Raw genomic sequence first — 25,781 nt, 5'->3', positions numbered from 1 at the left:
AATGGCAGCCCCCCCCAAAAGTCCCTTATAATATTCCAAGTATCACACTCAAACTTTTTGTTGTTGATATTATTCATAAATTTTATATATATATATATATATAGATCTAGAAAATGTTTATAATGGAGATGAAAGGTTATATTACATATACAAAAAAATGTACAAATTGATAAGAAAAATATAAATGACCCCAAAGACATAATGGCAAATACAGATTTTTTAAAAGAACTTCTAAATAGCAAAATAAAATGAAAAGATTAAAAAGTGTTTTGTTAGTGAATGAAATGTGTATTAAAATAACAATGAAATATCACTTTACACATAAACTGGTAAAATATAAACAGTTAAAATATCTATTAAAGGCAGGGATACAGAAAAGATGGTTCTTCTCAAATCATTAGCTAGTAGAAATACATGCATATATAATTTCTTCTCTCTGGTTCAGTTTGGATATTTTCTACTAACCTGTTTCCCAGGTTACTAATCCTGTCTTCTGCTATGTCTAACTTGCTGTTAAAACCTATCCATAGAGTTCTTAATTTCAGATATATTTTTCAGTTATAACATTTTCTATATGCTCCTTTTTTTTCTACAAATTTCTATTCCCTAAAGAAATTTTTCAAATTTTCATCTATTTTTCTTTAACATATGAGTCATATTACTTTTAAGTCCCTACATTCTAACTTCAATCTCTGGAGCAATATCGTGACTATAAATTATGTTGTCTTTCCTTTCTCTTGTCTTTTGGTCATTAGGTCCTGTCTCAGTATAGCTATAACTTTTGATTACCAGGTGTTATAAAGAAAAAAAACTGAAGAGGCTCTAAATCAGTGTTTCCCCACTCTGCCCATGACAGTTTAGTAACACAGATAAACTGTATATCTCTTTATGTATTGTGGGTCTTTGCAGGGCCACAAGCAATTGTTATATTAAACCCCTAAAGAAGCAATTTTTACTCCCTCAGGTAAGATAATGCCTTCCACTGAGAATGCATAATCTAAATGATGTTTCCTACCAAAGAGAGTTCTTCTTCTTCTTCTTCTAGGCAGATAGAGAATAAATCATCTTAATCCATTCACAGACTGAGCTGATTCCAGGTAGGTTACAGCTTTGGTATGATTTAGCATACCTCTAACTTGTCCCTGTTCCTAGGGTAGAAATCCTCTAGGGAATTCACCTGGGAGTACAGAGGGTCTTTGCCAACTCTCTAAACCCATGACTAGTACACAGATATCAACATTCTCTTGTATAACCAACCAAGGAGGTATTCTTCTGATTAAAAGAAATCAGTCCATTGAATTCAGGCAAGTTATTCATCTCTTGAAGCCATTTCTTCTTCCTAGAGAGCAAGTAACTCTCAAACATGAACAAGGCACTCTATGTGACAAAATTACTATGTAACATAAAAAAAGTTCAGTTATATGGCCCTTTAATTGTAGTAATTCTTACACCCACAGAGTATATTTCACACTAACAGTCTACATTTATCTTAATAAGACACTAGAAGCATTCCAGGAACAAACCACCTACCACGAACATTATGTAATGCTTATTTGAGAATAGGGTTTAATGCAGTATGTCAGTTAAAAAACAAAGAAAACATTGGGGGGAAAATGAAGATAGTTATTTGTATGTGATATGATTTTAACTGGGAAGCCAAACATAATCAATTGGAAAATTACTGGAGTTAACAAAAGAGTGAGGAAGCATGGACAGGTCACATATAAATGTATAAAATCCAGTGTTTTTGCTGCCAATGATGAAAATCAAATGCGATTTACACAAAGATTTCATTTACATAAAAAACACACAAAATAAAAATACTCCAAGATATCAATGAAAAAAAGGTGTACGATCTATAAGAAAAATAAAACAACAAAAAAAAAATCTTAGATAAACTAATACCAGGGTCATTAAATGAATATGATAAATGTTCCTAGAAGGAAGACATCATATGATGACATGTCTTTCCAAATGAAATGCATACTTTTAATATTTAGGGAATAATTAAGGAAATGGGACATGGTGGGAGAACTTCAAATATGAATAGATAAAAGTTAGAAAAAAATGAATAGATAAAAAATGAGCAGATGATCTTATCACAAAAGAAAACTAAAAAAGAAGAGAAAATATGAAAATACATGTCTACTGTTGTAAAAAATAGTGTAGTACGAGTTACAGGAAATACAGATCAAAGAAAAAGTGAGAATAAAGGACATATATTTAATATAATGAGATATAAAAATCAGTGGGAAAAGAATTATTCAGTAGTGGGAAGGGAGTAAATGGTTAGCAAACTGGGGGAAAAAATTTGCCCTACTGTGTACCAAAATAAATTACAAACTCATTTAGACAACAAACATTTATTTTGTGCCTACTAGGTGCCAGACTTTGTCAGGTACTGAAGATTCAAAGATGAAAAGACAGTCTAGCAATATAATAAATAATGTAGCACGTGTGAAAGTACACTGAAGTTCCCCTAATCCCTCCTAGTGGGAAATATTTTGTTATGCTAATTTGAATGGGCACTTATAAAAATGAGAATATGCTACGTGTGTTCTAATCATTGCATCTCCTCAATGCCTCCATACCCAAATGCACAGTGCCTGACACACAGGAGGCGCTCAAATGTTCAATAAGTGTTTTAAAATAACGTGACTCTTTTTCTGCGTGTATTTCCCATAGCAAAGCCTGGGAATTTGTCCTTCCACCTCCAGTAAGGAGAAGTGTACTACATTTTGTCACTTGGAGATTGATTAGTGGGACAGAAACAAAGGGTAAATTTTCTTTAAAGAAAAATAAAGAAAACATATTTTTCACGTTTTTCATTTTTTACCAAACACTGTACTGGGGAGGAAAGAGTAGGTCTACATAAAAGGGACAGAAAGAGTAAGTAATGGATAAAAATATTTCCGATTAGCAAAGAAGATATTGCTAATGATCATGAGCATAATACCAAGAACTCAAACACTTCAGGTTTATGACCTTCTAAAAGCAAAGACTGGCAGCACAGGAGCTCAGAGACGAAGATTATCTAAGAAAAAGACATTGCTGGGAAAAGAAACTTAAAAAGACTTTTTTGTTGACTTATATTAAAGTCATTTTATTGTATTTGTTTAACACATCTACACAATGCTTAACACATACCAGGAACTGTTCAAGGTACTTTTACAAATATTATTTCATTTAATCTTTATACTAACCCACAATTTGGGTGCCATTTGACCATGTCCTTTGTATAGTGAAAAAACTGAGGGCTAGAGATGTTAAGTAACTTTCCCAAGTCATGTGGCTATTAAGTGGCAAAGCTGGGATTTAAATTCACGCTGTTATAAATAAGCTCCCATTGACATAACTCATCCCAAATATATGACCCCCAAATTAACACTTTCTTCTTTGAGAAGAGAATAGCAGAATGACAAGAAATAAAGGGAGTAGTCAAGAGTGATGAAGACCCGAGTTTGAATTCTCTATCTGTTACCATCTGTGAGACCCTCGGCCAGTTATTTCACATCTCTGGGCCTTGGTTTTCACATCAGTTAAATGGAAATAATACAGAGATAATATAACCTAGCTCAGAATTAAAAACTTAGAGAAAAAATGCCTATGAAGAAGCATCTGGCAACTATGCAGCACAAAGCTTGAATAATTGCAGCAAATGTGGCTATAGCTGCATTGGAACTGGGTGTCACACTGAGTACTGAGCCGGCGAAGCTCACCGTGGAGTGCCCAGGGACAGAGACAGAAGAAAGAACAGAACTGGAAAAATGGCTCAGAGTATTTAAAGGAGTTCAAGGATAACTTGGTGGGAAAAGAGCAAAAAAGGCAAATTTTGTGGGAAGCAAGAAGGTTGCAAGGTTGCAATATAATTGGCCTCCATAGGCACATCGGGAGATAGTAATTCCTCTTATAAAAGACCTAATAATAATAATGAGTACTATGCTATGCTAAACATCACACTACATATTATGAAAAACTAATGGCTAAGTCAAGAAATGGTGAAGCCTCTTCTCAGAACTTTACTTGTCCACTATGTAAGATGAATCAAAAATCAAATATTTTCAATATGTTTCTTATAGTACCAGTAGTACTAGAAGAATTCAGCAAATGTTTATTGGTGCAGAGCATAGGCCAAGCACTGTGCAGAGCACTTTTGATGTACTATATCACTGAATCCTCATAATGGTCCTAGTTCCATCATTACCATTTTAACAGAGTTAAAGTCACATAGCTATGAAGTGGCAGAACTGGACTAGAAGAGAGCCTTACCTCCTGGGAAAAAAAGCCTTTGATCTTAACTACAGTAGTTATTGTTTTCCAATATGGAAGTTTGGGGGAACCACCTTTAGAAAAAGTATGGAATCATCAAGTAAAGAGCACCACTGTTTCTACTCACTGCAGAGGTCAGGCACCTTTTAACTCATTAACACATGGTTTGCAGACATTCTTCCTCACCTCACCCTTGGGATTCCTCCTTTGCTGACAGCTTAGTTTACCTGCAGTAAATGAGACAGCTATAAGCAAGGCTGGATTGTAAATAAGAGATAACCAAAGCCAAATACAAAAAAATACAAAGCTTAGGTATGAATAATTATTTTAGTAAAGAACAGGAAGACAAGGATTAATTAAATCTAGCTCATCTATTTTCAGTATAAATATTAAATCAATCTACTTTTAAATCAAGTCACATCTATTAACGCACTAAAAGTAATTCTACCAATTGACCTTTCATATATTCTATGCCAGTGCTCCTGAAACTGGAGTCTAAACATGATTCTTAGGGAAATACGAATACTTAATACATTTTTTAAAATGTTTGTTGACGTTTCATTGAAGTCTTAAAAAATACAAACTGTGTAATGACTATCTTTACTTTCAGACTGCTCCATGATTTCAATGTCATATTTCCACTGTGTTAATGATCAAGTTAGCCAAGTATTACTATTTCAATTGCCCTGAGCTAATGAGAAAAGATCAGAGGCCTAAATGCTAAATACTCAAAGTGAGGGCCAAATGATGCCATGGGGCCCTAGGTATCAGAAAAGTCAAATAAAAACAGAGCTTCATATTGCTTAGGATAAATATGCCAACTCAAAAAACAAACAAATGAAGGCATCAGGTGCTGTAGCAGTCAACAGTATATTCGCATCGCTAAGGAGAATTTAGTTTCAGCAAAGTATCATCACTAATATACAATATTAAATTGATATTGTTATTTTAAGCATTACTCTGCAGTTTTGTTGTATTTATTTGTATTAGTTGTCATGGTAAAACTGTTCAATGCAAGCAATTACCTGGCTTTCTCCTTTGTACATAATTAAACATCATTAAATTAAATATGTTTAAGTTGACATTGTAAGTGTGAAAAAATTTCTCTCTTAAAAAGTTCACATATCATTCTGATTAGAACACCTCTATATGTAAGGTCTCAAACCACAGTGGTTTGAGAAGCATTGAAATTAGCCAGCAATTTCCACACACCTCCACTATGCTGTTGTGTACTCCATATAGAACAAGTGTGAGGCAAAGTACCTTACCACAAGAAGCTTAAAGTCTAGGTAGAGAGAAAAGGTCCATCTGAGGGAAACAAACAGTCCTTCTCAACTCTGGGTAATCAAGGAGGCTTTTGAAAATCACGTAGAAACTGTAGAAATCACACACACGCACACACATTTATATACAGTTTCAGGGAGTTCATAGATTCCAGAAACATATCCACAGATCCCAAGATGAGAATACCTGAATATTTAAAGAAAAAGAATACTTTGTAAGAGGTGAATTATTCTATTTAATTAATAAGTGGAACTGGAACAATGACATGCAACAAGGAAAGAAATAAGCGGTGACTGAAAAATTTGAAAATAACTTCCTGGATCAGTAAAAGAATTAGGAACAGCTATTAATAGGTTTGGCTGGGGAAATTTTGCTCAAATACAAGTATATACAATTCTAAATTTCATGATCTTACTTGTAAGGAGTCAAGTTATAAAAAATATCACCACAGAAATATTTTTATTTATAGAACATTTTCTACATAAGAGGGGCACATAAGTACAATTAGGCAGCGGGAGTTATCGGAAGTATGAGTACTTAATTTGCTCCAATTAGAGAGATGGACAGAATCTAAGGATGGCAAAATGTGGTAATAAATGACAATAAAGTTGAGATATGTAAAAGGTTAGTCATCTTAGCCTTTGAAAGGCCAAAGATTTCTGGCTTTCCAATGTCTATGGGTTTTAAAATATGATTCCAGTTTAGATGAGACTTCAAGGATATAATTATCAGATTAGAAATAATTATAAAGAGTTACATTTACTGGTTGCAAAAGAACCACTAAGTAATATTTAAAAACCTCCAACACATCGTTTTGTTGAAATTTATTCAAGTGCACACTTTGAATAAATAAAAGGATTTAATTGCTAAATTTCATGGATTGTCATAGAGAAAATATCAAATTTCACTCTGTCAAAGATTAATAGAAAAATCATAATAAAAACTGTGAAAATTATTTACATACCTCAAGTAGATATCAAAGATTGCAGACATGCTCTGAAGAACAGAACTGATCATCGACTCATGACCTATGCATAGCTAATTAACAACCTCAATATGGAGAAAATCTTTGTCGCCTATTCAGTTTATACTGTAGCTTTCAGATCAAGATTTCATCATTTCTGGTCTTGAATAAGAACCAGCCATGTAGGGAATTTGATTCAAAGTGCAAGCACAATTTTAACACAAGCTTATTTCATCTCTTTTTTTCTCTACCTGTTCCTTAATTTTCATGAGAAAACCAACTGTGTATTTCTTGAAATACATAAGCTGTGGGGTTGCCTAGAGTTCTCAGTCACCTCCACATCTGAAATCATACCATCCAACTTTAACAAAAATAATAAAACTAAAGTCTTCTATAGAAAAGACATCTTATAAAATTACTATTTGAGTTAGCACACTAGAGGTTAAAACAAGACATTCATTTCTCAGATTGAGCTCCTCTCTCCATGCCCAAGAATTTCCAATGAAAAGGGCAATCTCTTATAAAACTGATGAGGTTTTGGCATCTTTCCCAGGAAAGGTGACTGAGCTTTTCCTGATGAAGACTTCTTACCTACTTATCTCCAGAAACCTCTCAAATAATTCAAATTGAAGTCTGACAGACTTATCTATAAAAAGACTTCATTGATTAAGATTTTATACACAGCAATTCAGAAGGGATAGTTAATAGAAGGCAGTCAGTGTTATATTTCTTACCAGCTAGGTTATTGTTTGAAAATAGCCTCTATACCATCACCACCCCTGATGATGCTGGATTCTAACCTCTGTTTATAGTATTTCCCTAATTTCCTGAAGATGACATGGCTTTAAGCCTCCTTCCAGCTACTTGAAAGACTGGTAATACCATCCAACAGGATCACGCGGTGTCAGTACTCTGGTACTGGTTGGAATTTCAGTGAGCAACTATGAGAGTCCTACATTTGAGAAATTGGATGTTGTCTCTCTTTCACACTATTTTGTATACACATGTCTTCTTGGTAGCAATATTGCCTTCAATAATATCTGAATATTTTTGGTGATGGATAGGGACAGTATGGATAAATAAAATGATTTTCGAACTAAGTTGCTGCAGATCAAAAACTAGAAATAATTGAAACCAGATGTAATGGTCCAATCTTATCTACAGGTGGTAAGCATGACAACTTCATCAGGTATGTGTTAAGAAAACTGTTAAAATCAGAGTTAGCTAGGCTCTTTTCACCGACCCTACCACTCCTGAATGAAGACATTTATCCAATCCCAGTGCAGAAATTCCTCTCTCACCACAAAGAATTTGGATCCTGGTAAACACCAAGGTGAACATACAACTGATAAAGCCAACAACTTGGGGAAAATAGAGTAATAGGAACTGAGATTAGGAGTGGACCTTTAAAAGCCCAGGTAAATATCCTAAATCCCATTAAAATAAAATAAGAAAAAATGTATTCAGTGAGAAAATACATTTATACTTTAAGTAAGTATAAATGGATAATACTAATTGCCTCATAGGTTCCTCAAGCAATAGATTTTTTTTAGTGTCTCACATCATTGTGGCTTTAAATGAGACACTTAGAAAATGACTTCACCTTGTTATAAATAAAATAAAGTTCAAAGAAGCTATGTTTCCTCTAAATCTGAACCTTCATGAAAATGTTCATCTCTGGAGGCTAGATATGAATCCAGAGATGCAGAGAAACATGAATAATTCAAAGTGGATCATGACAGCTTTCGGATAACTTTTTTGCCTACACAGCTGTGTGGAGTGGGTCCCCTCCACAACACCAAGTATTCAACCTTAGCTTTGATACAATTTTATACATCTCTGCGTCTCCTTCCTCACAAGTCCACCACTGTACAGTCCTAAAGCAGTCTTACTCATCCTTGTTTCCTTCCAATTCACTCTGGCACATCAGAGAATCAGTTGCTAAAAAGATAGTGAATCTACATATAGAACAATTCTCTACTTCCTTGCTTCATACATTCCTGAAAACATGTCAGAGAGTCAAATATATATCAGGGAATTTTTTATTCCTTGAGAGATAATAAAATTTATTATTATTATTAATAATAATAATAAAATTTATTATTATTATTGCTCCTCATACACTCTTCACTGGTATACTTTCAATCTGTCCACATCTTCTAATTTTGTTCTTTTCATTCATAGACAACTGCACACATCACTGGCCTGAGTACAATGAATGTCTGATAGAAGCTATGTAGTAATCCTTTCTGGAAAGTCAAATAATTTCCCTCTTGTGTCAGCTGCATTAAGTTTATGAGAGCTACACTTCTAATCATTGATATCAGCACATTCTTTTCTCTGTTTTCTATTCAACTTTCTGAAACAATGGTAGAAAGCAATGAAGTACTCAAAACAGAGTTGTACTTCCAAGATGGCGATGCTACTGAAACTAAATGTTAGCTGGCAGAAAATAGTAATGACTAACATTATCTATGCTACTAGGAAACAGAGTATTTAATAAATACGGCAACAGTTAAAGAGAACACAGTTTCAGAGCCTTCTCTTCCACTTCACATAAAATATATCTTAGGAAAAAGATGTCACAGGGCACAACAGACTACTTCTTCTTTAGATCTTAGAAAAAATATTCTCTTTTCTACATTCTCCTTGGACCAGGCTTTCCTTTCTGATATACTGTGTACTCTAAAGGTCAGTGACTGGGGTTCCCGTGGGGACAGTCTCTGGGTCAGTTGGGATTAGGTGTAGCTGCAGCTACATATAATTGGTAACTCAAATATGTGGCTTAAACAAAATAGCTTATTGCTTTCTTACATAAAAGAGGATCAGAAGCAGGAAGTTGAGGGCTGCCATGCTGGCTACCAAATCATCAGACTCAAGCCACTTCTGCCTTTCAGTTCTATCATGCTGAGTAGGTAGTCTATCCTCGAATTAACTCATGGACCATTATGGCTGCTGGAGCTCTAGCCAACACAAATGCATTCCACACAGAAAGGAGGAAGTAGGAGAAAAGAAAAAGGATCATCACCAGCTGTTTATCCCTTGAGTAACTTTGGCTTATATATCATTATCCAAAATATAATACCATAGCTATCTGTGGATAGAGGCTAATAGTTATTGTCTTTTAGTTGAGCACATTACCAGCCTGACAAAAATCAAAGTTTTATCAGTAAAGCAAAGAGAATCATGGATATGGGGTATGTCGCTGGATGTCTCTGCCAGTGCCTGGGTATAAGCAGGGAAGAACATAGTTGCTAGAGTGTCCTTCTATATCTTTCCCTGCTAGGCACTCTGACTTGGGAGAGAGAAAAAGACCATGACCTCTAGTCCTGCCCACCTCCATTTCCCCCAGCTCATTTCAAAAACACATTCCGCTGTGCTTTGAAAATGCATCTATAAGGTGGACACCAGACCACATTCTCAGAAAAACAATGTTATAAATTGTGGAGGAGATTTCCAGGTTTATTCACAAAGGCCTATTTCACAGGTAATGTAGTAGAAATAGTATTCATTTGCCATCATCTAAAGTAAAATTGATTGGATTTCAATAGATTAGTCTTTGATCTAATGAGGTGTGCAGAAGAGCTTAGATGGAAGGAAGAAGAAACAGTAGCAAAGAGCAACTCGTATTATCTCCTGGCTTTGTTCTCTGGCAAATGTGCCTTTCAATTGCTATCTCCCTAATAAGTAAGCTGTCTTACCCTGTGCTATTGCACAGTCCTGTCATGCTCTGTCAGCAGGGTTATGAAGCCCATTCAGAAGAATTTAGTGAGAAAAGGAGACATTTCACAGAGCACAGCAAGCTCGAGCTAGCAACGCTCTCTGACAGGTAGAATCTGCCTTCCAGATTTGAGCAGTGGGGATGATAACAGATTAAACTGTATCCATCCCCCCAAAAGATGGTAAAATCTGAATCCCTAGTCCCTGTGAATGTGGTCTTATTTGGAAATGAGACCTTGCAGGTGATCAAGTCAGGATGAGTTAATTAGGGTAGGCTCTAATCCAATATGACTGTGTCCTTGCAAAAGGGGGAAATTTGGACACAGATGCACACAAGGAAAATGCCATGTGACAATTAAGACAAAGCTAGAGATGATGCATCTACAAGCCAAGGAATATCAGAGTGCCACAAACCACCAGAAGCCTGGAGAAAGACATGGAACAGATTTTCCATCATAATTCTGATGAGGAAACAACTCTGCCGATACCTTGATCTTGGATTTCCAGCCTCCAGAACTTTGAGACAAGAAGTTACCATTATTTAAGTCACCCAGTTTGTGACACTTTGTTATGGTAGCCATAGAAAACTAATACATGGGGGATGCAGGGGCTGTAGAATCTTCAACCACCTCCCTGGGTTCAGCACAATTTTTCCTTTCTCTCCAGCATCTACATCTGTGTGCGCCTCAAGTTTCTCATCAAGACACATAATTTCCAGATATTATCATTTACATACTTGGGGCTCCAGCCATGCAGGTTCTAGGGATAGTTCTAGGAATATTCAAGCAGAGTGAGAGTGAGGGAAAGCCATAGGACCTTCCACCCTAACAAGGATCGTTTATCACTATGACCAAGATAATGAGAAGTCAGATACTGCTAAATTGGGTACTTATGTTTCAAAGTCCATGCACGTGATAGAAATGCATAGATGTGTAGTTGACAAGACTTATGTAGAAGCATAAATATCTAAGTGAAAGAATAATAAGAGTAAATGATTATGCATTGGGAGGCACTGTAATCACTCATCTCTGATGATTCAAAAAGTTCAAATATCTAATTGTATTCTATTTGTCAGTGTCTCTTAAACATGTTGTTCTGCTTCCACATAACAACTCTGCTTTCTTTCCTTTTCGTGACCTTTTAGACACAGGTTCTGTCTGGACACACTGGGAATGGCAGAGGCTGAAAAAACTGGTAAAAAAAGCTAAACCTTTTCATAATAAAAGTGAACTGGAAGAAATCTGACTTCTAAGCATATCCACTCTCCATCTTTTATTGTTAAAAAAAAAAAAAGAGTCTAAGAAAGGAATAACATAATGAACACCTACCCGTGTATTAACTATTCAACTTGATAGATCAAATGAGCACTGTCGAGGCCCTCAGCACCCCTCCCTGATCTCAGTTTCCCCTCTCCCCACAGAGGTAACCACTAACATAAATTTGTCACTTATTATTCTCATGCATGCCTTTGTACTTTTACTACAAAAAATAACCCACCTAAAATGATGGGTGCTCCTTGGTCACAGTCCCATTGGCTCTGGTAAAACAAACAAACAAACAAACAAACAAACAAAAAACACCTTTCTATCTCTTTTGTTTCTTTTGTTTCTTTCCCTCATCTAGCCAAAGAATAATTATCAGATAAATATATTCATACCACAGGAGTAATAATTGCAAGTAGCTTAATTTTATTCCTATCAACAAATATCTATTTTACTTACCTATGTGACCTGCTTCCTTCCTCCAATAAAGCTGTGATATAGGTAGTTCAAGCCAAACCAATGAGAAATCTACTTTGAATAGCTATCTATTTCTGGCACTCCTCAATTCAGATTGGTAAATGGAAGCCTACATCACTTATACTTAAAATTCTCCTTGACAAAAAAACAAAATGAACAAATTAGAATTTAGGATAATATTAAATTTAAGTTGCACTCCTTTATGTAAAGGACTGGAAAAACATTAAAATGTTAAACAGTAATGAATCTATCACACTTATTTATTTTCATAAAAGAATTAAATGCAGATAATAAAAACCTCAAATATGTTAAGTGGAAGACCCAACATTTATCGTCATATTTGGAGCATAACATGTTCTTATCAAAAGTTTGAACAACTTAATGTAGGAAGTCAATGACTGCTCAATCAACTAACTAATGGGTTAGTCCATGAAAATGTTAAGCAATAAGGAAGAAATTTGATTTTAAAACTTAAAACATTAGTCTTCAAATATTTACGGAACAACTGTTACATGCCAGGCATGGTTTTAGGCATGGAGGGTACAGCAGGGAACAAAACTCCCTGACCCCAGGGACCCTCCATTCCAGCAAGAGAGCATGCACAAAGTTACACTAATGACATTTCCTGGGAAACCCTCCATGATCAATAAATCACTCTACAAATCACAACTTGGCTAAGAATGGCTGCGTGCTGGTTTCTGGGGGAATCTTATAAAGTCCCAAGTGTTAAAGAAAAACGAAGAAAATCCATTCTAGTCCCTAAATGAACATAGCATCTCTTCGTTGACTATTGCAGCCTATTAAAATGTATCGTTCAGAGCGATTCCTGCACATAAAAAGTGCGAGCTTCCCTGAACCTAAACAAATATCACCAACAGCTGCAGAAAAAATGTTACACCTAGAATTTTATAAAATGAATTAACAAAAGTAAGGAAATGCCTCAGTACCCTAAACAACTATACATGACCATTATAAACAGTCTAGTACTTCTCTCTCCTGCCTGTTTCTGTTTGAAGATACAGCAAATTTTGTGGGCCAGCAGGGCGCTCAGCTCCTATATGACTGGTCAGCTCCACAAAGTATTTCCCAGCTGGAAAGAAAATGCACACCGATAATCAGGTAACAAGGATTTAGAAAATAGCCTGAAAAGAAACATAATAAAATGCTTGTGAGACAAGATTATGGATAAAAACTTTTATTAATTGTACTTCTACATATTTCTACAATGGAAATTGCCAGGAAAAGATGATTAATGCTTTATGACCTAATAATTTCCATGGTAAAATAAAATGCTATCCCATTTCTTAAATGCTAAGAGACCGTAATGCTGAAAATACCTTAAGGAAAAATTATTTAATGTGTCAAAAGACACAAATGAAAGCAAAATTCTCTGCTTTTTAAACTATCTTTTCTTTAAATTATAAAATATGGAATAATTTTCAATGCATTTTTTTCCTGTCTGTGTTTTCTAGTTCTTCTACAATGATCACCTGTGTGGTTGATAGAAGTATTATTTAAATTATTTTTTAGAGAGATCAATTAGTCCTAATTTATTCAGATACTATAAATTCTACATAGTAAAAAGAAAAGAAAAAAAAAGACCCTGATAATAGCTATATATATATATCAGTTTATTCTCCAAAAACATTTCTTGGAAATGCCTCCAAGTTTGAATTACTTCCCTCTTTGAAAGGACCCATAGAAGTTCAGAGAGGTCAAAATATACAAACTCTCCTGAAATTAGCTATTTTAACGGAACACAGGCCCCTGGTCCTCTGCCACTGCTACTCTGGCAGCAAAGCAGCACCAAATCTCAAGAGACAATGAGAGGAGATGGCAACAGAGAGAAAATGGAATAGCGAGATGATCTGGTTTTTAAACCTCTAACACACAGGATACACTGCAGGATTTGAGTGCTTCCCGATGATGCAAAAATAACTGAACCCAGGGCCGGCTACTTCTTTTACGACAGGTTTTTAAAGCTCATTGTAAGATGAGCTTTTTCTTCTTTCTGCTCCAAACTCCATTTCCCAATAATTGGATGGTAGGTTATGAAGCCAGAGAACAATTTGTTACATCTCTGAATCCATCTACCTACAAGGCCAAGTTTCATCAGTCTCCCCCCTCCCCACCCCCAAACAACTTGAAATATAGGACTGCGTTCTTAGGTTAAGGTCAGTACTCAGGGTTACAAACAGGAGCAGAGAGACTTCTATATGGGCAACATAAAAAACCAGGCTCTCCGGCCTCCTCAGTAGAGTCATTTACACTCTGCAGAGAACAGGGGTGAGAGCTGCCCCTAAGGTGCAAGGCAATGGAATCTTTGGGGTTTCAAGGGGACACAGATCTTGGACCACAATAAAAAGAAGCCAAGAATGAGAGGATAACTTGAAATGTGTGAGGCACAACCTCAGGAAGTACCTACAACCCTCAAAGCACTTCACTTACTGGCCAGCTTCATTTCTTTTCAAGGCGGTCCTTGCAATGGTTGGCTAGAGAAATATTTTTCAGCCTTCATTTTAAAGGTTCCTGCTGCCAACACCTATCTCAATTGTCACTGGCTAACTGCTAAAGACAGGAGAGTGAGATTCCCCCATATTAATGTACCTCAAGAGAATAATTCTTTCTGCCAGGCTCACATTGAGTATGAAAACCTTCAGCTACCTGGTCTTTCTTTTAATCAGTTATACTGCTTTGGGGCTCGTTTTACAAAGCCATCTGGCTTTGTACACATCAATGCAAGAACTATGAAAAACCCCACTTTTTTGTGGCCTTGCAATGAGGAACAATTCGCTTCAAAGCCTCTTAAGCTCCCAGGGTTCTGGTGTAGAAATAGCTCGCTCAGATTCGTCATTGTTCAGACATCCAAGGAGCTTAGCCATCCAGGAGATAAAAGAATTCTTCTGAAAGCACCATGTAAAAGAAAATATTTGTTCAGTCACAGTGTCCCTACAAATGTGATCTTATGCTCCATGGCTGGGTGTCTAAGAAGATGAAAATGAAGGGGCCTTAACAGATCTGGTAGAGACCTGATAAGATAAATTGGAGGTTGGGGGAGATGTGCTATCCTGAATTGGAGAATGCTGAGGTGCCCTCCTTCCTGGGAATATTCTACTCAATCTTACAAAATGTCCCACACCTCAGGATGGCATTAAAGGGAAATGCTTTGACTTTTTTTTTCACTACTGAATACAACTGCAATTATATTTAAAATATCTTTACTTTCTATCACTTTGACAAGTCCACTTTTGAAGTTTCTATTCAATACATTTCAATAGCCCTATCCCTTTCTAAGAAAGAGTAAGCTGGCCCTTAACAAATCCAATGCTAGGAAAAGGGACCAATGTATTAAATTTTTTTTTTTTTGCAAATAGTTCATTCATTTGAATATTAGCAGAAATGAAAATAGAAAACTCAAGGAGACTGACATTTAAATATTTAAACGTACAAAATATTGTGGAGATTAACAACAAGGGATCAAATCTAATGTGTCATTTTTAAAAAGTCATCTTTGGACATAACTTAACCTGGAAGTTAAATGCAGCTGGTGGTACGTGGCCCTAGCTCACAATAGATTGCCCAAAAGAGGCAGCCATTCTTCTTTAAGGTACAGAGAATAAAGGTCATTGATTGCTGACCTTGTGCCTTCATCCGAATAAATGAAGCAGTCTCGACACATTTCTTAATGGCCAGAAGACCTAACAGCAGAATAACCAAGTGCTTGGGTCACAATTACAGCTGATTTATAATGTCTCTGGTGAGCCCAGGGACAGAGTGGGTCCTTACTCCTAAGGAACTATATCTTCTTTGGTGATAGTACACTCTACCACCTACAGGCCTGTTTAAAAATGAAGCAATTTGGAAGTCGCTTGCTTGCATTGGACCTCGTGTCTCAATGTTTTCTTCTACCCTCTATGTGTGGGAGGCTGACATATTCTAGTGGTGGATTAGGGCAAAATAAAGATAGGAAATTGCTGAGATTTTATTATGAGACAATTTTAAGATAGTATCAAACACACAAAGGTAATATTTAACAGGGTAACAAGAACAACAGGATAGTATTAAATTAGGACAGAGTTAAGTGACGTTAAATTCTACCATGGCCAATTGTAGGTATTTATAAGGCTTAAATTTGTATAGAACATTTACCTTGATTCAGTTTTCATTTTAGTTGTAAGATTTTTTTTCATCTTTTAAAAGTACAATATTATATAAGATTGTTTTATTGCAATTTGGTGTAGCTTAAGAATATCTACAAATTAAGGTGGATTCCAGTTTACCTTATCTCATTAGGTCCAGGAAAGATATCTCTGGCCTTAAGCTACATAATACCGGAAATGTTTTTGGAGGTATATCATTGTATTTTGGTCAGCAGAGTAATATCATCATTTGTCCATGTAAAGTCAATGGGCTCGATATACGAGAAATTGATTCATTTAAATCAACGCAGGATTATTTTTACCCAATGTTGCTATTTTGGGGCCTATCCCTCCTCATTCCTCAAATGGTCCTATAAACATTTTGTTAATTATTCTAGAGCTTCTATCTTCCCAGTTTATCACTTCAAGTCCTCTATTTATAGTGGCTTTTTGAATATGCTGGTACACTGCAGCAACTAGAATTTTTATGGCTTCAGAAATAAAACTCCGTTTTTTGCTTGTGGACTCCTATAGTCACTCCAACCTCTAGTCACAATGGTTGTTTATCTGTTTTACAAAAGCAGAGAAGTTTTCTTAGTTTAAACAGTTGTATTCTTCCAGAGTGTTTACGATTGGGCTGCCCTGTAGCAAATTAAAGACTTAAATATGTGACAGTACCGTAAAGGAAACATTCTTTAATTATTAATCTCATGATACTCTTATTTATTGGTTTTTACTGTGATTTTAAGTCCCTGCAATAGCCTGCATATATTTAAAAACAATTTTACTTTAAGATTAACAATGTAGAATTTATACACATGCATAATTATACTTAAAATATACTGTAACTATATCTTTTTATATTTATGTTTATCAACTCTGTCAGTTTTGACGATGATTAAAACTTGAATGCAGGAAACACAATTTGAGCTGATCAAAATACAGCTTTTCTGGAAACATTGGAACCATGACATGCTCTTTACTTAGCATGGTTTATGTCATTTGTCATCTTTGATATAACATGATTGACTCTTGGTTTTTGGTAGGCTCAACTTGTTCAGTGGCTTATTATTACCACTTCCTCTGTCACTTGAATTTCCACTAATAACCAGCAGAAGTGCCTTCAGTTTGGTTCCTCTGTGCTTTATAGCTCAACCTCCACACACTATAGAAAGCATGCTTGCTCTTTGGCAAAAACAAAAAACAAAAAACTGTTCCGAACCAACAAAATTTTCCTTATCGCAATCATTGCAGCCAGTTATGTTCCAAAAAGAGCCTTTCCACCCTTTGGTGGAAAGTTATATTAGAGATCAAAATTGGGGTACAGAGAATGTCTATTAGATGGTTTCATAGAACTGTGGAATAGAAGTCAGATGGTAACTGTTCATTGTCTTCTTTAGAACAGAGCAGAAAAATTATATTTGATTTCAATTTAATAAAGATTAGATGTTCATATAGAAGGTTTAAATTTAACTCTAAATTTACTAAGTCCTTCTTTGGTCCTAATGTGAATAATTTCAATTAATTTCCCCTTCTTTTCTAAATTATCGTCTTTAATATTTATATACATGCAAAAAATTGCCATACCAATCCACTTATTTGAATTCTAATGCCATTGAAAGTGCTAGATATCTCATTTTTTAAAACATAGTTGTAGTTTTTCCAAGTATATCATTCCATAATAATCATAATGCTTTATTTCACCATTTTATTTTTGGCTAAAGAACAAACTAATGTTTCGTGTTTTTTTTTTTTTTTTTTTTTCCTACAACCAAGTAAACATGAGTAGAACCTCCTTGGGGATATCCCTCTGCTTCCATAAGCAAAATACAGACATATGTATTTGTACATGTGTTTCATTCGTAAGACAATGTTACTATCATTTTTAATTGCAGGCAGTTTTATTGTTTGGCTCTAATATTTCAAATGCCTTTAGAAAACACAAAGATATTTATTAGTTTAATATTATAGCAAAGAAAGTTTCCAAAAAGCAATTAAAAATGTCAGTGAACTCAAATAACTCATGAACTCATGTTACTATCACATTAACATGAATTTAAAATTAAGAATTGTCTTTAAGATTCTCCAAACTAAAAAATATTAATTTTTGGCTCTAGTTATCATATTTATTGTTATATTACCTTTTATATTCCAAACATTTAAGAAAAAATTCCCAAACTTTATTTTTTTTAATTTAGCCAGAAAAACATGAAAAAAATAAATGGCTAAAAACAACCATGAAAAGAATGAAGACTAGTGAAGGATAACTTACTAGATATTACAATTCACTAGAAAGCCACTGCATTCAAAAAAAGAATAGTGTTGGAACAGAAATAGATATACAGGGATCAGAATAGAGTCCAGAAATGATCCAAATACATATGGCATCTTTATGTATAGCAAGGGTCACATTTCAGTCCCATGAAAAATAAAATTTCTTGTTATGACTAGGACTTAAGTAACTGGATATTCATCCAAGAGGGAAAAAAGAAAGACTCCTATCTCATACCATGTAAAAAATTTAAAACTGGAGTAAAATTTAATGTCTAAAATAATTGGGAAGAAAATTTAGGAGAATATTTGTATGACCTTGAGATGGACAATATCACCCTGAACAAAACAGATAACTAAGAAGCAATAAAGACAAACATATTCAAATAAATAATAATTAACAATTTTCATTTGGCAAAAGACATCATACACAGAGACAAAAACTGTAAAGATATATTTGCACACATATAACAAAGGAATAACATTTCTAAAACACAATAGTTCCAAAAACCGTGAAATAAAAACATTACAAAATAGAAAATGGGCAGTGGAAATGAATATGAAATGGAGAAAAGAGAAATTCAGATGGACAATAAACATATACAAATATACTCAACATCATTGGTGGTGAAGAAAAGTAATGATCATAGATAATAAGAGTGGCAAGAACTAAAAGGATAGGTGGCACCCAGTGCTGGTGAGAATGTAGTAAATGAGTACTCTTATGTGCAAATGTGATTTGCTATTCCATTGGGGAAAATAATCTAGCAATATCTATTAAAGTAAAAAATACACATACCGTTTGACCAAGCAATTCCACTTCTGGGAATCTATCCTATAGGAAAAAAAAAAAAAAAAGGACCAGTACATAAGGATATAGGTACAAAAATGTTTATTGCAGCATTGCCTGTTGTGGAACAGAGGAAGAGAGGGGACTAGAAATAACATGAATGTCCATCGATGGGGAAATGATTAAATGAAATGTGATATATCTATAATATAGAATATTATGTAATTATTTTAAAAGAACGGGCTAAATCTGTAGATACTAATTTGGAAGATTGACATGGTGAGAAAATCAAATTGAAGACTGAGTGCTACAATCTCATTCTTAAGACAGCAACAACAAATGCAATAAAACAATGTGAATGCACTTGCATGTACACAAAGTAAGGCATGGAAGAATGCAGACCAGACTAATGATGACCACCTAGGGTTTTGAGTGGAGACAGGGATTGAAGGAGGAGGGGATTATTGAGTTGCCCTTGGTATATCTTTGTGACATTTCACTAGTTACTATGGGCACCATATTAATTTTATAATTTTAAAAAATATATTTAAGAAAAAATTATTAGATTTAACTATGAGTAGTAGAGTTGTAGTATTTCCAGATATTCATCTTTAGTAAAATAGTAGTAAATAAACAAATATTCTCTTCTCTGTTTATGCCAATCATGTAGTGTTCATTTTTTAATACTTGCCCAGTATCCATTCCATCTCTCATATATGTATCAGCCAAGTGGTTTATGTGGGAATGACTGCACCCCATTCCCAGGGATTCCTGAATGGTCTAAGCCAGTTCTATCCACCAGAAATACAATTTAAAACCATTTACATAATTTTAAATTTTCTAGTAGTCACATTAATTTTTTTTTAAATGGATGAAAGTAATGTTAATAATGTATTTGTATTCTAACCTAATGTTATCATTTTGACATGTAATTAATATACAAATTATTAAATATTTCAAATTCTCTTTTTCATATCTCAATTTGGACTAGCTACATTTCAAGAGCTCAGTAATTACATGTGGCTAGTGGCTACCACACTGGACAGTACTGGTCTAAGCTAATGAGAGTAAAGTTATAAATATTGCCATATTTAAGGGTGGACACATAATTTAGGTTGGCACAATCAAGAGAAATCCATAAAGGTAAGGGGGGAAAATCCTTTTCTCATGAGGACGAACACAAAAAAAGTAACCCTGAAAACTGCTGGCAGCCATCTATGAGCTAGGAAGAAAGTCTATAGTGAGATGAAGGAGAAACTGGGTCCTTTTGTCACTACTGAACCTCTGGATCAACCCCTGCAAAAAGCCTGAACTTTTGGGTTACGTGAGTCGATAAATTTCCTTTATTTTTTCAGGCACTATGAGTTAAGCTTTCTATTACACTTGCAGTCAAAAGTATTTCAATTAATACACTTATCTACAGCTAATGCCATGTCTAAACAAATGTTCGCTTCTTAAGTGAATTAACTCAATGGTCAACATTTCTTTATTTGTAGTCAAAACATGCTTTTGTTAAACTAGTTTTATTTGATACTGTTTTTAAACATCTTCTGGAAACATGCCCAAAGAAGATTTCCATAGACTAATTCCTGCAGAAATAGTAACTTTCATAGTCCCCACACGAGAGAGTTTTTCTCCTCAAGACAATACAGACATGAGGTCTCAGAGCAATCATTCGGCTCCACTCTCCCTCTTCTGTCTTTCCTGGTCCTCCCTCTCTAGATCAAGTTTCCCCAACTTTGGCACTATTGACATTTTGGGTAAATAAGTCTTTGTTGTGGAGGTGGAGGATGTTTTCTTGCACATTTTATGATATTTAGTAGCATCCCTGGCCTCTACCCTCTAGATAGTAGGAGAAACCCTACTCCCCAGTAGTTGTGACAGTCAACAATGTCTCTAGATATTGTCAATTGTCTCTTTATGGGGCAAAACCAACCCTGGTTGAAAACCACTGCTCTAGACCAATAATGGGTTCAAAAGTACAACTGACCTTCATTGTCTTATACGACTCAGTCATTGCAGCCATCATTAAAGCATGATGTCACCCCTCCCTGAGTGTTCCCTGCATCATAACCTTTCCAGGCCTGTGGCCCTTCCCTCTACTAGACATGAATATGAGGTTCTAGACCTGAGGCCTGTCTGGTCATGCTCTTCCTTCTCTACTTCACAAATATGCGGAGCCTGAACTCTTCATTTCAGTTCTTCTTTCCAGAATAAATGTAGCTAGTTCCCTGTGACTTTAGCTTGAAATCATTACCTGAGCTGCTCCCAGAATCAAACACCCAAGCATTTCTCTTGGGATTCTCTAGGAGATTTTTCTGACAAATTATTTCCTCATTTATGTCCCTCATTTCTCAACTCAGTCTCCTCCAGCTGGGCCACCCATCTCCTCCAACAGCACATGTTGGGGGATAATTCCATCCTGGCCTGTCCACACTGTATCAACTCACACATTATTGTCCCTTAAGACTAGTGTTTTATTATATTTCTGGAAAACTCTTCACAGCTTTTCAAATTGACCTATAGGTTTAATGAAATTACAATGAAAATCTCAACAGACATTTTTTGTAGAAACTGATAAACTGATTCTAAAATTAAAGAACCCAGGACAACTGGGTTCAAATGAACAAAGCTGAAGGACTAACACTATCTGTTATCTAAACTTATTATAAAGCTACAATAAAAATCAAAACAGTGTAGTATTGATATAAAGACAGGCAAATAGGTCAATGGAATGGAATAGGAAGTTTGTAAATTGGCACACATATATATGGACAACTGATTTTTGACAAAGGTCAAAACAATTCTGTGGAGAAAGGATAGTCTGTCCAACAGATGGTGCTGGAACAAGTAGATACTTATATGCAAGAACTTGAACTTTGAACATGAACTTCACCCCATATAAAAAATTAATTCAAAATGGATCATAGATCTAAATGTACATTTGAAAACTATAAACCTTCTCGGGGAAAAAAAAATGTAAACAATAAATTAGGCTTCATCAAAATTTAAAACTTCTGCTCTTGAATAGATGCTATAAAGAGACTGAAAACACAAGCCACAAGCTGGGAGAAAATTTACCAATCATATATAGCAGCTTTATTTATAATAGCCAAAATCTATAAGAGACACAAATATCCATCAACAAGTGAATAGATAATCAAACTCTGGTGTATCCATTCAACAGGATATTACTTAGCAATAAGAGTAATAAAACATTAACATACGCTATGATGTAAGTTAATCTCAAAATAATTATGCTTAGTGAAAAAAACAGACAAAAAGAACAATACAAACAGTAACATTTCATTTATTTAAAATTTAAGAAAATGCAAATTAATCTTTAGGTATGGAAAATATTAGTAATTGCCTGATTGGGCATGTGGAGGCTGAAGAAGTGATGATAAATTGGCACAAAGAAACTTCTGGAGAAATAGATATTTTACTACATTGGTTGTGGCAGTTGTTTCATAGGTATATACATATGTTAAAATTTATGAAATTGTGTACTTTAAATTAATTGTAGTTTCTTACACACCAATTGTGCTTCAATAAAGCTGTTTGTTTTTTTTTTAAATGGTGGGAGGAAGCATTAATGTTAGTTGTTGGGCAAAACGTTAACTACTAGACCACGTAGGGTTATATGAAACTGGTTCATACTACATGAGATTTCATCAGAGGAAGCTGTTTTACATTGTTGTTTTACTTCATTGTCTTAAGATATGCTGTAGGTTAACACAAACAGAATTCACAATTCCTGGGTACTTAACAAAATACAGCCAAGGATGCTACATGGTAGATAAAAGGTGCATGTTGAGTAGGGAGAGACTAGATAGAGACTCAACAAGTACCAATTTGAGCTACGTTTGCTTTAATTCTCCTTTTATGTGTCTCCCAAGGCAATCACCACCATTACCATCCCTACTGTGTCTGATCAACGTATTTCAAGAAAAAAAAAAAAATAGAACAGAGCTAAGTAGCCTGAATTTTCAAAGATAATAATTAAGTAACAGGCTTTTAACCAGATGTTTGATGACATTATTTTCCCTGTGATTCTATGAGAATCAAGTACATTTACATACAAATTGGTAATACCTTGGAATCCCACCTAAAAAAGCCACCATTATTCTCCTAACACATGAAACCTGTATACTGATTTCAATACATAATGTCAAGTGCATTTTTAAAATACACGCCATTGCTTCCAAGTGCTTCTTTAATCCATAAGGACTGGTTTTAGCATTTAAACTAATTTATCCCAGACATAAAAAACCTTCTGCTTATTCTCCCAGATAATTGATTCTTGATTTGTTAAGCTACTAGACACCATGCTTTATACCCTAAAATACAAAATCCCTGGTGAACTCACTCATGTGCCCCGTGCAGAGCAAACACTGTTCGGCGCCTCAGCAGAGAGGCCAAGGGGAGCTGAGAAGAGGAGCAGAACGCCCCCTCCCTTTGTCTTGCCCCCAGGGTGGGGGTCTCCACTGTCCCTGCAGTAAACATCATTTGTTCCAGAGCAGCTACACGAGGATGTCACATGGTGCCAACTCCTCAAAGCAAATGCCCTCCTCGGTTTTCAAAAAAGAAAAATAAATTTAAAAGATAACCTCTGCCTCAAAGCTGACCTGCCTAAGTAACAGCACATACCACCCCCAAGAATAACAAGAGACTTCATTGGAAAATTGGGGTTTAGTCAGAGTGCAGCAATTAATGCTAATGTCACCACAAAGTTAATGCCATTGGTTTCTATGACACAACAAAAGTTAGAAATAATTTTTCTTTGTAATAAAGAACATAAGCATATGCCAAATTAATATTTTCTAATAAAGTAATAACACTTTCATATAAGCATCTATAAAATATGGAAATATTTCCTGAAAGAAGAATTTACACTTCTAGAATAAAGGAGTTTAAAAATCTTTCCCTCAATGTAATATGAATATTTGAATTTATTATCATGAGAAAAATTTTCATTCTTAAGATAGTAAAGTGTACTCTTCCATGGTATGTGAAGTTGATGCCACCTATTTCCACGTACATATAAAATTCATGGAATATACTTAATAACATACTTTCCTCTCATGCAGTTGTGTTTATAAAACCATCTGCCTAGAACTTCTTTATGGTACTAGTCGAAAGCTACCTGGGTAATTTCACTATGAGGTGAAGCAGAGCCCAGAGGCCACTGGGAAGAACAGCGTACAATGACTGGCATGTGCCATGGGTACGTCTTATGTTTCAACACGTAAGCATGGAAAAGTCCTCAAACTCATCCCAGAAGTGATTTTATACAACAAGACAGTGCATGTATACTCAGATGAAAGAAATGACCCACCAGAATTCTCGGAGAGAGGGGTCGCTATTGCCGAAAAGCAGGGGAGGAAACCCTAAAATAATTTTACCCCAACTGTTGTGGTCTGACAGTCAGCTGCTGCAAAGAGTAAAAGAGCAGGAAGCTGAATTCTCAGGAGTCAGAATGGCAGAGGAAATGACAGTGTGTAAGGAGAAACACCAAGACAGAAGCGACCCACTTCTCCAAGTTAGCCATGGAAGGCCCACATTACTACAGCAATGGTGTGAAGAGAACAATACAGAATTCAGCTGTTCCACTCAAGTGTCTGGTTGGATTATGGACACATCTGGGGACTGCCAGTTACTGCAGCTGAGACGGCCACACCCCACCAGAGTAGTTGTCACTAGTCTTTTTATTCGTCCGAGCAAACTTAGCATCCTGGTCTTGCTGGTGTGTGACTCAAGGTCTTCCCTTCAGTTGCAGTTTTAGGCGTAAAGAGTTTGAGGCCGTGTTTTCCAAAATGTTCAGAGAAACCATGACAGCCATAGTGAAGTCAAGCATACTCTGAAGTCTACCCTTCATTTGGTCACACTTTGGATGTCGATGCTAAAATTCTTGTGTTTATAGAACATAACACACTCATACCTTTGCTAATTATCTCTTTCAACTCAAAGGTATTGCCCTCAAGGCCTTAAGGTTACTTTTCAGTTTTGCTGGGTAGGAATCCTAAATTCAGGTCGTGGTTCATAGCTAAGGAGCTATCTAAGCATAAGCAAACCTCAAATCCTCCAAGTTCCTCACTCATCAAATGAAGGTATTTCACATCAGATTTCTGTTAAGGTTTCTTTCAGCTCTGAAACCCTATGGTTAAAAGTTTCCGTATGGATGTCTATAATATCCCACTTCATTTCCCTCAATACCTATCACAAAACATAACTTCAAGAAGTGACCTATCTACTATGCTGGGAAAAAAGATGAGCAGGTCTAAACTGATGGATTATTCTGGAAGAGGGGCTCGTGAGCACAGGCAGTTTCCTCAAACTTGATGATACAGCAGCAGAGCATATATGGGGTCTGTCACCACAGGACACCTAGAAACCTCTTGTTACTAGTACTGGCCATCATGGGATTCAAGTGGAAGATCTACCCAAGGCTATGGAGTTACCTGCCCTCTTGAACATCTCTCCATTGATAGAAGACTTGGTAAACAAAATAGTTCCACAGAAAATCCTACGATCTGGCTTTAAGGGCACTTCCTCAGCCTACTTGCAGTCTTTTCCCTAACTACAGTACAAAAATAAGCGACTGA

At 35.5% G+C, this 25,781-nt stretch overlaps 1 protein-coding gene across 1 annotated transcript in view; it reads right to left on the bottom strand.

Annotated features, from left to right (window-relative positions):
• Positions 1–25,781, bottom strand: part of MAST4 (microtubule associated serine/threonine kinase family member 4) — a 309,991-nt gene that overhangs the window by 214,635 nt on the left and 69,575 nt on the right. The window contains exon 3 of the mRNA XM_025047832.1: positions 19,186–19,221. Within this exon, the coding sequence (XP_024903600.1) occupies positions 19,186–19,221 (36 nt within the window). The remainder of the gene's footprint in view (positions 1–19,185; positions 19,222–25,781) is intronic.

This window comes from Pteropus alecto, unplaced genomic scaffold (genome assembly GCF_000325575.1).
Source record: "Pteropus alecto unplaced genomic scaffold, ASM32557v1 scaffold20, whole genome shotgun sequence".
In the NCBI taxonomy this organism is placed as follows: Eukaryota; Metazoa; Chordata; class Mammalia; order Chiroptera; family Pteropodidae; genus Pteropus; species Pteropus alecto.
Note: the sequence above shows the minus strand (reverse complement) of the source record. Positions and strands in the feature narration are given on the sequence as shown.